This window comes from Populus euphratica, unplaced genomic scaffold, assembly GCF_000495115.2.
Source record: "Populus euphratica unplaced genomic scaffold, PopEup_1.0 scaffold3.1, whole genome shotgun sequence".
In the NCBI taxonomy this organism is placed as follows: domain Eukaryota; kingdom Viridiplantae; phylum Streptophyta; class Magnoliopsida; order Malpighiales; family Salicaceae; genus Populus; species Populus euphratica.
Genome location: NW_011499847.1, coordinates 5,384,591 through 5,400,217, shown reverse-complemented (window position 1 = coordinate 5,400,217; position 15,627 = coordinate 5,384,591). Strand labels below are relative to the sequence as shown.

The following is a 15,627-nucleotide window of genomic DNA, read 5'->3' as shown; positions in this document are numbered from 1 at the left end:
TTTTTTTGGTTGGGGGGGGGGGGGGGTAGAAAGTCAACTCTCACTTGCTTCTCCCTGATGTGATCACATAAAGATTTCACGGTAAAATCACAAGCTAACATTCACCACACATCCGATCCGATCTAGAAAGAGGCCGATCCACCTTCTGCTTAGGAAGAGTGACAGAGCAACACTTCTTTCGACCCAATCCACCACCTTGCTTAGGAAGGGTAATACTTTTTTACTTGGTTTGAGATACACAAATCTCAAATTGAGATTTATATAATTATTAATTTTAAAATTTATAAAATTAATTAAAATATGCATAAACAATCTGATAGAATTATTGGGGCATGCGTAAACAATCAGGACACTCACATTAATTTTTTTTTAGAAGTACCACTTTTCCATGAGACTTGCCCCTGCAGCCGAAAACCTTCTTTACCCTTGGAAATGCATAGCATCTCTGCTCTGCCTCCGATGACTTTGGATGAGATGACAAAAACGGGAACCAATAGTTTTGCATACTAAGGTCTGGGAGGAAACCAACTGAATTTTCAAGCAAAAGAGACCATTTGATGCCGAACGCGGAGTTGGAACAGGAAGTTTAATGATATGGGGCTTACAATCATCATAGCTGAGCTTCTTTGTAATAAGGGTTACACCTAAATATCTCACAGGCAAATTCCCCAGATTTCACAACCCATTAGTAAAAACCATTAAATCATCCGCAAAACAAAAGGGTGAGAGAAGAAGTTCCCTGCATTTAGGGTGGCAAGGCACGCCAACAACATTATTAAGCAGGCTTGGATAGAACCTCTCCATACAGATCACAAAGAGATTAGGTGATAATTAGTCACTTTGTCTTAACCCCTTCTTCCCTTTAAACTGTTTTTTAATGCTACTCCACGTACAAAGTAAATCCATACATTGTAATTATTTGACGCAGTCGACAATCTGAATGTCTAGTTTCTAGTGCACATCGAGACAAATTAATCTCAAATCAAAACTGAAGTTGCAAATCATGGTCCAGGAAATTTTAAACTGCCATTCACTGGAATGAAGGTCCTGTGCACGTTGTGCTCCAGCTGTGATTATGTTGATCAGGAACCACTTGAGGCATGCTTCTAGCGTTCCTTCTCATGCACTGATATTCTCTATTTCAGCTTTCTTGTCCATTCTCTTGAAAATGCCAGCAATAACCTGGAAAAATGATTTTAATAAACTAAGTAAGATGGGAATTTTCAAGAGTGTAGATTAGAATGAGTTACTGCTACACGACTCTGGTTCTGTAATTTATGAGATCGGGATAAATTTGTACCTTTCCAGGTCCCAACTCATAACTCTTCTTCAGTCCTTTGGTTAGGAGAGTCTTCACTGTTGTTTCCCATTGAACTGGAGAAGTCACCTGCAAGTTTGAATTTATAGGATCAAATTATTGTTTCCTCCGCTTTATCATGGAGAAGCAAGTTACGGGTAGTTTACTTGGCGTGCCAAGATCTTCTTAATTGTGGCAGGATCTGCATGTGGTTGTGCATCAACATTGGATATAACTGGTATTCTTGGTTGTCTGATTTCAGTGGCTGCCAATGCGGCCTCCAATCTTGAGACAGCTGGTTCCATGAAACTTGTATGAAAAGCACCGGCAACTGCTAAACGAACCTGACAAAAGTTGGAACCATGGTTATTAACAGTGAAAAGATGATGATGATGACGATGACGACAATGAAACAAAATTACCGTCATTCGAGCTTTGAATGACTTTGCTTTGGCTTCTACTGCTTCTATTCCCTTGACACCTCCAGATACCGCATAATTACCCTACCAAAATGCATTCAATACCAAAGTTCATACATTAAGTTAATAAATACACCAAGGCACTGATACTAAAAGAATCTGATTTAAAGGAACATTACAGGACATAGGTAATTTGCAATCTGAACTCTATCAGCTTCATCAACTTCTTGATTGGCTGCATCACACAACTGTTGAACTTTGTCAGAGTCCAGTCCTATAACACTGACCATTGCACTTTTAGCAGCATCAGCAGCTTCCTGTAGGCAGTTTCGTAGAAACGTTATTACTAAAACATGTCATGAAACACTCAATACGAGGTACATATGCTATAGCCATCTCTTAGCCAGCTATGATTACCTGCATGGCTTCACCTCTTAGTTTGACCAGCTTCAGTCCATCTTCGAAGCTATAATAAGATGGAATCCAGAGAAACAGGACATGTGAATACATAAACACAAGTGACATATAAACAGGCAGGAATCATACAGGCATATACTATCTGTAAGCGATTAAAACTTTTATTCTGAAAACAGTAAATGGTGCACAGACTAAAACATGAATACGACGATGTTGTATCGGCCCCAATCTGATACACAGAGCACAGCATGAGCAACGACCAGATAATCACCCAGCAGTGACAATCATTGATCAGATTTGAATATTTCTGGATTAATCTAGTTTGCATGTTGGGCAGAACTCAACTAAATGAGGTAGTCATCACTTAAGTTTGAATATAACTGGGTCCTTCTAATGTATGACACACAGGATTTTAACAGAAGCATCATATTGATAAGCATTGTAATCTAAAAGTGCTTGGCTCAATGCAGGATAAATTAAAATATGAATACGAAGGAGGAGGTAGCAAGCTCATAAATCAATTTGTGCAAACACATCAACACAATATTGCTTCAACTCAGTTAGAGTTATTGTTAGATGAAGTTGCTTTAGTTTGCAAATACAACAGTTGTTTTCTTGAGTTAAATGCTCACCTGAAGGCTCCAGCAAATGCTAAAGCAGTATATTCTCCCAAGCTGAGACCACATGTGACATCAACAGAGTCAATTATCTGCTGGCCTCCATCACGTGCTCGGAGAACCTCAACTGCAGCTAGACTTGTGACATAAATAGCAGGCTGCATTGATAGTTACAGATGCTCACCATTAATCACCATTTATAAATCTTAACTGCATGCATGACAGCTAAGCATCAACATCACCAGAAATTAATGCTGCTATTTAGATAAAAGGGTGTAGATCCATGACATGGTGTTTATCCTAGTTTCAAAAATAAGATTAACCGATCAAGCCAATTGGTGTAGTAAATCTATCACATGGGACCTAGTAATTTAAAAGAAAATGCTGACATCTTTTCACCAAAGTAGAGTGTCTTCACAACCATACATGTTGCATTGGGTGAGCTTGTCTCCTTATGGCACAAATGACTGTTGATTATTGCCAGGACAATTAAGCCCAAAGTAAAGCAGTAAACATTGCATAGCAGAAAGAGGGAGTACCTGGCTTATAACAGTCGAATCCAGCTTCTCTTTTGGACCACCGGTGCAGAGTTCTAGAAGATCATACCTGCATCCAACAAATGCTTATGAAGACAATGAATATAGATTCCAGGCCGAATTTCTAAAGCTGACTGAAAGAGGAAAAAAAAAAGAATAATTTTTTTGAATGCTTACCCCAGTATATCGGTGGCTTTTTTGTACAACTCGGAAGCAGCTGACACACTATGAGCCTCCTTTCCCATCCCAACAGCTTGTGCACCCTGAATTACTTAGAACAAACAACAACACACCACTCTAGTTAGGACTTAGGAGTAGCAATCAATTAATTAATCAACAAACTAACAATTTAGCTCTTAATCTTTAATTCCAGTCCCAATTAAACAAAAATCAATCAAGCCTTATCTAACGATTTCCTACATTAGGAATTAACCAATGCAGGTAAAATTAGAAAGGTAAAAGAAATCAATAAAAGACTGACCTGACCAGGAAACAAAAAGGCAGAGGTAGGCTTATAATCGAGAAACAACGTATCATCAACAACAACAGTTTGAGTTTGTGATCCAACTGACAAGCTCATGAAAACCCGTGATGGGTTCCCATTTTTAAGAGCAAATCCACGAATTCCTTTGTTAAAAGCATCAGAGGAAGTGAAAGAGAGGGTTTTGAGAGAAACGGAAGGCATGGAGAGAGAAGAAGAAGCCATGGTTGAAGAAGGGAGGGTGCGTAGGATAAGAGGGAGGGTGGTGGTGGTAGTGAAGGATACTGGCATGTGAATTTAGTGTGTTTGTTTGGGTTTTTTATAATATGAAATGGTGTGGGTATTGAGTAGCGGAGTTTACAAAGAGAGACGTTGGAGATGGCTTCAAAGCCAAAGTGAGCAGCCAACCATTACTGTTTGGTAATATGATATTAGTTTTTTTAAAAACAATCATTAAAATAATATTTTAAAAATTATTTTTGAAATTTTCATATCAAAACAATTTAAAATATAAAAAAATTATCTAAAATAAAAAAATATTTTTTAAAAAAAAATATAATAATCTCAGCCCAAAAACAAACCCTTGCATTTTGTGTTCTTTATTTTATTTTAGGGACATAACTTCACTTTGTTATTGTCGTTTAAGAAAAACTAGAGAACGAGGAGTCGATGAGAGAAAGTTCCAGGGAAGAAGGAAGGAGAATGCTTCTCTTCACCTGGAGAGGTCTCGAGCATCAGAACCAGGTCATGTCTAAAAATAAAATAAATAATAAAATTCTCAGGAATGACTTTTAAAAAAATTCTGACGATCTATCGAACATCTAAAATGAGGCTTTTCTCATCGAGAGTAGGAAATCTCAGGAGGATTCTGGCTAAATTCCAAAAAAAAACCTCTTAACAGCATCTGTAATATGCTATTCTGAGACTGAGAGTCTGAGAGAGTCCGTGTAATTAATTTACCCTCTAAAATAATAATACCATGACCTACTTGAAGTCCTTGATACGAATTTGAGGTACTCAAGTGCATGGATCATTTAACACTATATATTTTGCTTCGTTTTGCTAAGAGGAGTTGAATTCCAATTTTGAAGCTCTTGTTTTCTTCATTCGGTATTTTGCTAGATTTATGCGGTGATAAAGAACTAGCTGATTTAGTTTTTTTTTTCACTCGAGGAATAATGCAGCGACAAACCCAAAATGCGAAAAAAGAAAAGTAATGTAGTGGATAGATTGCATATACCATGGCGTTTGTTGATTACAAATATGAGCCACAGGGAAACTAACGGGGAGGCCAGACGTTATCTCCGCGACCAGGTCTGTCTTGCCTTGATATGTTCTCCAGAGTCTGCTAGTGCTATTATTCTTGCTCGATATAGATCAATTTTTATGTGGCCATCACTAGCCTGCTTCCGATCTTATTACAAACTAATATTTACTAACTTCAGTGGACAACGATATGAAGGCTCGTTCCCCGAGTATCCTCTCGTTTATGCGCGTAATTACTTTGGACTTTTTGTCTGAATTTCCACTTCTCCTTTGCTGATTTGATGTTGAACTATTTCTTTCAATTACAAAACAATTTAACCAATGGGAAGAGAATCCGCCACAAAAAGGTCAAGGTAGGTGTATTCCTGCGAACATATAAAACAGAAATAGAACCCTTAATCCCCCACCATTTTGAAAGTGATATACCCTAATTTTCATGTTTTTTTTCGTACAAGTCTTGCCCAGTAGTGCACGGCATATAATAAATAATGCAGCCTTTCAGAAGCAAATACATAGCTAAAAAGCATTGCGGCAGATGGTTATATCCATCCAACGCAGATTCTGCAAAGCCGAACTGTGTCCTTGCAGAGCATTTTACTTTACGTGGGGCATGAAATAAAGCAACAAACAAGAAAATTTGATTCAGAACAATACCTGGTCAATTCATTTGCTTCTCTTTATGTATAATCAACAGCCTGAAGTTCACTAAATCTGTCCCTTTCGATCCTTATTACTCTTGCTTTGTTCTCTACTATTTCAAGCACCTGAAGAATGTAAGTGAAGGAAAAAAAATCCATCACCTTTTAAGTAGTTCATTGTTTGCTTAGATGACAAAGAAGTGCTTTACAGGGGCTCCTCAACTTGGGTGCAAGATCTTAAATTAATTTTCCTTTTTTCTGTTTTCACGTGTTCTATGCAGCAGAGTTGTGGCACTCCAAATTCAAATTACCTCTGGTCTTGAATTCAGAACTCCACTGGACATTCCAACATCGATGCACCATATGCTACAGTTGTATTTACTGCAAGAAACACACAGAATTTCAGAACTACGACCAGGAAAAAATAGCTGCCATATTATGATGCAAATCGGAACCTAACTAAAGACAGCATAGATGAGTACCAATTTACGCCTGTAGTCTGAGGAGTATGCCCTACCACCATTGCCTTAGCTCCAAGCAAATGCAGCGTCTCTTCAAGAACGGATTGTATCTGATGAGCACACAGTTTTTAGTTCCAAAAGCCAGAGAAGTTACTACAGTATTAAGATTGCACAGTTCAAGCTTGACTCCAATAATTGATTAAAAATCATGGGAAAAAAAAACACGACATCAGAAAATCTCATTTTGAAAGAGGTTGATTTCTTCTTGCTTCAAAGACGAAGTAATCCACCCTAAAGCAAATCAAGTTGGCAGACAAATGCATGCTCTGATAAACAGTGGTTGTAGTTTTTAGTGGCAACAAGTTTGTTTCATTTCATATTATTTTTAATTGCCTGATTCCCTCACAAGAAAGAGATAGAAATACACACCATCAAAGGATACATACCTGGTTAATCTGATAGCCCTCCAACCCCAGCATGTCTCTTGAGTATAAGCGGTTCCAAACAACAGAATCAAAACCCTTTGTGGCTATAAACGGGAAATTAGGACTAGTATCATCCTCACTGAAACCTCTCATCCACTGAGATACTTCATAGTTCATCCTTTCAACGCCATATGCAACTGCAGAAGTACCAATACTCCTATCAGGCATTTCAAACAAGAAAAGATAAAAATCTAACATGTTTTAGCAAGCATAAACAGCATGACAACCAAATCTTCCAAGAAGAGATGCTGCTATTTTTATTTCTTACCATGTCGAGGGAGGAGGCCACCATGACAGAATACCCAGTCATTGATCTTGAGCACAACTGCATGCCGCGCCAATTCACATGCTAACGGACCACCTGGTCTCAACAAGATTGATCTGGCAATTACCCCCTTTTGCCTCTGCCCTAATATTTTAAGATGATATCAGTAAATGCGCCATATGCTGGTAAAGGCAAAGACGGAGAGTTTCTGTGGAGGAACAGGAGGAGAGCCGTTCACTGCATTTGATAACTGAAAGGACAGGATTTTTGTACCTTCACCAGATTCCAAGGACCCCAGTGATTCTGAGACAATTTTCGATCTTCTCTCCACCTTTTAGACTCTCCAATCCAGCCAAGAAAAGCATTTTCCCAGTTGTACTGGTGGTCTTCCAAGTAGGCCAGGAAATCTGAACATTCATCAAATGCCCCCGAGTCAACATATCTAAAATCTCCCTCCACATTCATTGTCTCATGATTCCCATTGACCTATTATCAAAACAATAATATAGCTGAAACATAAATCAAGAAAACTTGGAGAATAATATCTTGGAGTTTCACAAGAATCTTTTAAAATGAATATATTGAACTCAAATTACTGAAAAGTTTGCTGGATGACAGAAGATTGTATGCTTGAGACATAAGAGGTAGGAATCCTAGAGGAACTTCAATAAGCCTTAATTCATATACTGTTGTGCAATATTTAAAATGTGTCTGTAGCATGATGTTGATGTTGCCTCACTGACAGAGCTCTTTCCATCTTTAGTACTACAAACCTGAAAAACAGCTCCGCCTTGAGCTTTTGCCTGAATATCCAATGAGCGTAGTAAGGACAGTATTGCTATCTCTTCTTCACCTCGATCAAGTACATCTCCAAGCTGAATCAATACCTACATTTCCAAAGAAGGATTAGAAAACATTAGACAACAAATATAGAAGCTTGAAGAGGATAGTGTTATCTTAATGATATCACATAAGATTACAGTCCATAAATTGTAAACCAATAGTAGTTCAAAGTTTTCTGCATGTTACACAAATAAAAGACATACGGTTTCTCCACCAGTCCATAAATCTTGACCATCAGAACTCAGTACGCCAGCGATTTCAAGCGCACATCTTGCTTGGTCAAGATCTCCATGAACATCTCCAACTATGAACACAAGTCAAAGTAGACAGTGAAGAAAAAACTAATGAATGGCATGCATAAAAGCCAACACAATAAATTGATACAGATTATATTGTTTCTCTTCAATCTCCACATGAAATCTTCACAAAGATATCTTTTATCGCTTTGAAAAATGAAAAAAATCAATTTTGACTTGTACAAAACTAACAAAAACATTTCACAAATCTCCTTCCAAAATAGGACTTAATGACAAAAGGCATCACAGCCGAGCAAAATGGCACCTTGGATGCCATAGTGGGGAAACCCCAATTAAGTTAAGCATACATTCTCCAGTAACCATCAAGAATCTGTATATTATCCTTTGAGTTAATAAATGAAAATTACCAGCACTCATACTAGTGTATATCAACATGCAGAATGATTACAAATATGCGTTTCAGTTCTCTGAAAATTTAGTCAAACTTACTAATTTGGGTGCGTTCAACAAAAATAATCAGGACTAACTTAGTTTCTGTTACATAATTCAAATTTTGCATTGAAACATTAAGACTACCTTCCAACAATTCAAGTTCGTTAAGTCATGAAGCTGAAGTGTATAAAGAACACACCAATACCAGAAAATGACAATACGGTATCGATATTACTAAGAACCAAGCTCAGACAGAGTAAAACAAAAGCACCAAAACCGAAAAGGGAGATGATGACTAGTAAATTACCAGCTACAATACGCCGACCAGGAGCAGAGACAAAAGTAGGAGGGTCTCCATTGATAACTATAGGCTTTAAGGCTCCTCCTATGCTGCTGCAAGTAGGATTTAACGCGGGACAAGAAGAAGATAAAGAAGCACAAGTCTCTGTTACTCTACGAGGAAGTGAACAAGGTGGTAGAATTAAAGAATTCAGACATGATGAAGCCATTGGTTTTTTTCCCTCTCATTCACTCTTCATTTCTATAGTTTAACGCGAGTTACGAATATAGAGGCTTCTTATTTTTGTTGTTTTCGATTTTCAGTAAAGGGCGAAATTCCTTGCCTCTCAGCCACGTATTTACTTTATATCTTCTTTCTCTTTAGAAGCTTTGTGGATGGAGATTCTTTTGAATGGTGGCCTGTTAAAATCTCTCGGTTTGTTTTGTTATCGTTCAACGGCCAAGGCCATCGAGACAGCTGGGCATGGGATGTCCACTTGTAAACGGCATCGTTTCTTTGTTTTTCCATTTTTATTTTTGTTAGCGTAAAATTTCTTTTCATTTTTCTCAGCTCCTTTCGGCACCATTTATATCTGCATAATTATTATTATTTTTTACTCGTGGTCATTTATAAATTTAATAAATTCTGTGAAATTCGCTCTGAGGATCCACGTATCAATTTTAACTTCTTAATTAAATATGGAAAGACACAAAGTTTATCCTCTAAAAAAATAAAAATGAAATCAAGAAGAAGTTTGACGATTATCAGTTGAGATTGAGAGCGAGATTAATTCATATCATGCAAATTGTTAGACAGTTAAAGAAGGTGTCCAAACTGGAAACTGTCCATCTTGGGTGTAAAAATAAATCCTTGTATAATATTGTAGTTTAATTATATTTTTGAAAAAAAATAAATTTATTGAGATTTTAAATTAATTTTCTTATGTTTTTTGATTATCTTGATATATTTATATTAAAAATAAAATATAAAAAATGTATATTATTTTAATATATTTTTAAATAAAAAATATTTTATATTCAAAATGGATGATGAGGCATGGGCACACGGTTGCGCAATATGGTCCAAAACTAACAATCCCGTAAAACATGAAAGAAAATCACCACAGCACTTGGAGCCATTTGTTCAACTTTAAGCGTTCTGTACGTTACTGGGCAATTTTCGTCATTAGACCAGATTCGATCAAGCCCAACCCAACTTTGCTAATTAATTTGCCCCTGATCATAGGCCCATGCATCCACGAAAGAGTTAGATGTCAGCTAGCAGAAACTCATGTGAAATTAAAGTACACACTCGGAAATCCTAGCCCAGACCGAGCCAATGGCCCATCGCCCAAAGTCGAGACGAGTTTTCTCCCATGGCTAATTGGTGCACACCCAACTGCAACCTATAAAAAAAATGAAGAGAAGAAACCCAGGTTTTTAAAAAAAGAAAATCCATTTGATTGTGTGAGTGTTATCTGTTTGGTAGCAGAGAAAATGTCGAGAATTAATCTGTTCATTTTTTTTCCTTTTTGCAAAAAAAAAAAAAAGAATTCTCTCTATTTCGAGGTAACTCGTTTAGTAACATCCAAGGATGAGAAATTCAATTCTAACAGCACAAGTGAGAAGCCCGAATCAGGACAAGATACCGTTGAAATGATGGTTCTATCAAATCAAACGTCCAGCATACCTAACTGTAGGGTCTCAAAAACCTGCTTTCGAGCTTCTCTTTCCACTCTTCATCGGAGTTCGTTTGATTTTATTTTTCTTCCTCTCAAATAGAAGTTGCAGGATCTGACCAGAAAATATAACAAAGGTGCGCAAGTGGGCATGCACATCCACCGAACAATCCCTGGGCCAAATATGTCCCAGCTGAAACGACCAAAACTATCCAATGTCAATGGATAAAAAGAAAAGCACTCCTGCGGTGTTTTCTCGGAACATGTTCGGCTCTTTCACATGATCTTGTGTGTGGAAATAAATGTGGATAACGTACCATCTGTAGCTTCGTGTCATTATTCACAACTACCATTAATGAAAACACAAAATCAGCAGTATTACATGCAAAACCTCTAACAATGAGATGGCTCTTCTCGGTATTGATGTAGAATGAAAAAATCTTGAACACGGCAAATGAAGTGGTTGGGAAAAAAAAAATCATTTTAAGATATAATTTGATTGTTGAAAAGTATTTTTTAAAAGTAATTTTTTTGATATATAGATTTTCAAAAAGTAAAATATTTTTTAATATTTGATAATATTATAAAAAATAAATTAAAAAACACTTTTCACTATTTGATCATGAAAAAAAACTCTATTTTTTTAAATTTATTAAAATAATTAAAAATAAATTTTACAAATTAAAAGGATAAATGAGAATAAAATTAAAAAAAATATAATCTCATAAATTATTTTCAATCAAATAAATAACAATCAAAATAATATAGATCAAATATATAACAATAAAAAATTTGAGTATTAAATTTGATATTATCAATAAATAAAAAGATATTTCAAAAAATTTCACAACATATAAAAAGTGTTTTTCACTTAAAATAAAAAGAAAATACTTTTCTAAAAACCAAGTTAAATTTTCTTTTGACTATAAATTTTTTTCTATTCATCAACTTTTATAATAAAAAATAAATATATAAAAATCTAAAAAATAATTTTTAAAAATTTACTTTTTATTAAACAAACATGTCTCTTTATTATGTTAAAAACCCTCCAATATATAAGTTAACAAATCCAATATATAAGTTAACAGAGATAAGTTGAAAAACAAGCCTAAAAAGTTGTGTGGCAGGTGCTGCGTAGTTTTTGTGAATAAAAGAGAAGAAAACATCTTGGATATGTTTGAGTGTTTAGTTAAAGCATATTTTTAAAAAAGTTTGAATTTTTTTATTTATTATTGTGATATAAAAATATAAAAAAAATATTATTTTTATATATTTCTAAATAAAAGATCCCAAACACAATATCCACCCTACTTTCTCGGGCTAAGGTCTATAACTACGAAGAAGAGAATTAAAGAAAAAAAAGAAGAAGAAGAAGCTTTGTCAAGGTTTTTTTTATGCAGTCATAATTAAGCTATGGCGAACTTGCATTGACTAAGAAGCGAAAGAGTCAGTTCCCTTGCCATATACGGTTTTATATCAATATTGAAAATAACACAAGCAACATAAGCACTGTTCACTTCATAATTGTAGCTCCTAGGACAACTTGTGCGATGTCACATGCATGTCTCAGAGACATACAAGCATTCGATACTTGTATAATTTGACTTCGTCGTGTCGCTGATCTAAGAAGTCAGACTAGCTGTGTTCTTGGCTGATATCCCTGGTTAATTAAGTGAGCATTTGTTTTTTAATTACAATATAGTTTTTTCATTACAATGTATTATTTTAATATATTTTTAATTAAAAAATATCAAACATTTAAAAACTCTAAAAAAATAACAAGCAAGGCCTTCTTATCGTATCTGGATTGATCATGCACCATCCAAATGGAGAGTTTTTCCTTGCATGTCCAAGCCATGAAATTCAAGTAGAGGAAGATGGAACTCGTATCTGATAATACAGGTGTATCGTGGGTACATTAGCCACCCCGTCAAATCTATACACAAACACGGCAAGAAATGTACATCGCTATTCAACTTTTTTGCCAAACTTGGAATGGAGTTTATGGTGGATGAAGCATGTGACTCTAAAGAGATCTCCCTTTGTGGATCGATCTTATAAACGTATGCTGCACCTCCACACATGAGAGAACGTAGATGCCATCGCTGGCTATGTTCTATCGTTCTCAATTTGATGTATGAATTATGTCAGGTATCTTATGTCAGGTCCTCGGGGAAAAGTTCCATGGCTACATAATATAGGTGATATTTTGATGAAGGTGGCAAAGCAATTTTACTCGGATCTATTCACTTCTTTTTGGATTATATATACCTCAAAACATTTCAAGTTTATTCTCTTGTAAGGAAGCCCGATACCTTGCATTGCGAGTTAAAACCTTATAATTGTATATATTGTTGACAGATTAAATAAATTAGTTAAATCCAAAGAAAAAGAAACTAAAAAGAAAATTAACCATTAATATCTCCATGTAAATTGGTCTCCTTCTGGTTTGGAAGAATTTACAGGAATTTGTGTTTATATTTAATTTTAATAGTATAGTTGTTATGGTTGTTTTTCAAATAATTTTTTATAATGAAATACATACTAAAAATATTTTTTATTTTTAAAAATTATTTTTAATATTACTATATCAAAACAGTACAAAACATATAAAATATATTAAATTTTAATAAAAAAATTGAATTTTTAAAAACTATAATTTGTATCTCGTTCCCAAATTAAAAGGATTCTTTTCTTTTTTGGGGGGTAATTTGTAGTATTCATTACTTCAATCAAAAATTTCTTTCAAGGATAGATTAACTGGGTTATGCGAATTTCGTTTTGAGTTATTTTATTAACCGAAACCTCAACGTAAATATTTTGATAAAAAGGTTTACATGTGGTCAGTGTATTCCGTGATAATTAGAAAGGAGCATGGAGTATTATGAAAGCTAGGATGCAGGGTGTTTTAAACCACCCACCGAATTAAAATTAAGAAATGAAACTGTAATTAAGCTGGTAGATCTGAGTTTGTTTTCAAAATTAGATATTGTATAAACTATCACCGAATTGAAATTAAAAAATAAAACCTCGAGGTTGTAGCTAAACTAGTTATTACTCCTAAAAATTATGAGTCCGAGTAGAATTAATCAAAATATATGAAAACTATCCATACCCCTACAGTTTTTTTTTTTAAAAGAAAGAAATGGAAGCAGAGCAATAGGGGCCGGGGGAAGCCTGATCCGGCTCTGACGTTAGGTGTATTGCTAAAATTAGGACAAGTGGGAGAGCAAACATGAAGAGATTGTCGGGTTGTGGACCCCTTTACCGAGAAGTCTTATTCTTCTCTAATTCATAGAGTATATTTTATTTTTCATACGGAGATTCGTGATTTGACCACTGCCCCCACACACATTCACTTTGACCTTTGTGAAATTCCCACCCACTTTCTCTAGATTTAATGATTTTATATCCTTTCTTAATTCTATCTCTTGGGATTTGCCTCCCCACCTAATACCTCCTTGCTATTACATATCTTCAAAAGGATATAATCACACCATGACCTATAATTTTATCTTGGGCAGGCAGTACGGAATCAAGATTGGATGCAAGTTTTAGCTTGGTTTTTTTAAGCTTGGCTTTGCAGCTGATCTTATTTGTCCATTCATATCTTTACAGCCTTTTCATCTCAAAAAGGTGTTCTACTTTGTCAATTGTAAGGCTTTGCGTAATCCAATTGCATCAATATGCCTGCTCTTGAAAAATAAAGTAAAGGAAATATATAGTTGTAATTAATTAATAGTTTAATACACACTTTGTAGTGTCCAGATTTGATGTCAATGCAGTTTTCAAATGGATCTAGGGGCTGACGAAGCGCACAGAGTTTGCAGGCTGCTGCAAGGATGGCACATCAGCCAAACTGCCATTAGGGTGGGGGTTTCAGGCCATTCATTGAAGGATGAAAATGTACGCTATATCGCTGTTAGAAAAAATATATATTTATCACAACATCCTATGCAATCTAGGGTGCACCCTTGATCTTGATTTTAAATTTAGGAAGAATTTGTGAGAGAAGAATTCTCTATTCTTGTAAGTTCTTGGCAATCTGAGTGTAAACGACTATATAAAATCCAATTAATTAGGAGTTGTTTAGCTTTGATATACAGATTATAAACAAGAATTGATGAGTAAATGTCTGTCAAAGTTGCAAAACAAACCTGGCATATAATCAATTGTGATTCCCGAAACTCTTCAATAAAGTTCATATTATTCAGTCAATTAAATGAAAGGGCTAAGTTCATGGTGGGAGATTTTATCAAGGATTGTACCTTTAATCTAGGTAAGGCTGGAAAAAAACAGGGGGAGGGGGGGCATAGCTGAAGAAGAAACCTGTGAGACCCAAGTGGCATTGAGGCGGCCCTGTCCTGAGTTTTCGAGGATGTTGACGCGACCTATACACATCCGCGCGCGCGCGCGCGCACACACACACTTTTTTTTTTATCTGGCTAGAAACTGAACATGTTCGCTCATTTGGCTACAGAAGTTGCTTTGGGCCATTCTCCTCCTCAACTAGTACGTCGTCGAATCGTTCAGCCTATTTTTATAGATTAAGTTTCCCAAATTTATCTCTTAGATTTGTGGTTGAATTGTTAAGTCAAACTTTTGCCATTCCCTCTCACCCTATGAGCTACGAGTTATTTGCATACCCTGGTTTTTCTGGTGGTGCCAAAATTCGGACCATAGCTAATGGTTTTGGCTTATACAACACCATACCAAACAATGTCAAGGGACTTTGATTGTTTATTTACAAGTAAAGCATTGCGTTCAGTGCTATTGTGAAAACATTAAAAATGATCGTTTTATTACTTTTTCGAACCATACGTACTTTGAGAATTGCTTTCAAATCTAGCTCAAGTCCATCATCAAACTTTTGTCATTCCCCCTCGCCCTATGAGCTGCGAGTTATTTGCACGCCAACACTCGGATCACAGCTCATAGTTTAGGCTATACAACTCCGAATCAAACATGGTCAAGGGGCTTTGATTGTTTATTTGCTATCGGAGTACCGTGTTCAGTAATATCATGAAAACATCGAAGAATTATTTTAATATCCTTGCAATCTGTATATACTTTAAAAATTACTTTCATATATAGTTCAAATGCATTATTAAATATGACCAAAATTCTAGTCAAGAAATTGTGTAGCGTTTAGAGTTTTTCTTTCTTTGTTATTTTGTAACGAACTTGTTTTTTGGAATTGGAAGTGACCTTCATGTAAAGAAGGTTTTTATTTTTATTTTTATTTTTATAAAAAA

The 15,627-nt window shown here is 35.5% G+C and overlaps 2 protein-coding genes across 2 annotated transcripts; both read right to left on the bottom strand.

Moving 5' to 3' along the window:
• Positions 1-723: 723 nt before the first annotated feature.
• LOC105110047 (malonyl-CoA-acyl carrier protein transacylase, mitochondrial-like) lies at positions 724-4,174 on the bottom strand. The gene is made up of 10 exons (XM_011004952.1): positions 3,768-4,174; positions 3,464-3,549; positions 3,290-3,356; positions 2,766-2,908; positions 2,134-2,182; positions 1,896-2,033; positions 1,720-1,800; positions 1,465-1,641; positions 1,301-1,387; positions 724-1,182 (listed from the first exon to the last, which is right to left on the bottom strand). The coding sequence occupies exons 1-10, from the start codon at positions 4,056-4,058 to the stop codon at positions 1,120-1,122; spliced, it is 1,182 nt and encodes a 393-aa protein (XP_011003254.1). The 5' UTR covers positions 4,059-4,174; the 3' UTR covers positions 724-1,119.
• A 791-nt stretch (positions 4,175-4,965) lies between these two features.
• SLP1 (Calcineurin-like metallo-phosphoesterase superfamily protein) lies at positions 4,966-9,047 on the bottom strand. The gene is made up of 10 exons (XM_011004942.1): positions 8,722-9,047; positions 7,929-8,029; positions 7,656-7,769; positions 7,156-7,368; positions 6,886-7,021; positions 6,579-6,754; positions 6,154-6,242; positions 5,983-6,052; positions 5,688-5,797; positions 4,966-5,398 (listed from the first exon to the last, which is right to left on the bottom strand). Exons 1-9 carry the CDS (start codon positions 8,921-8,923, stop codon positions 5,711-5,713), a joined length of 1,188 nt encoding a protein of 395 aa, XP_011003244.1. The 5' UTR covers positions 8,924-9,047; the 3' UTR covers positions 4,966-5,398; positions 5,688-5,710.
• Positions 9,048-15,627: the final 6,580 nt, after the last annotated feature.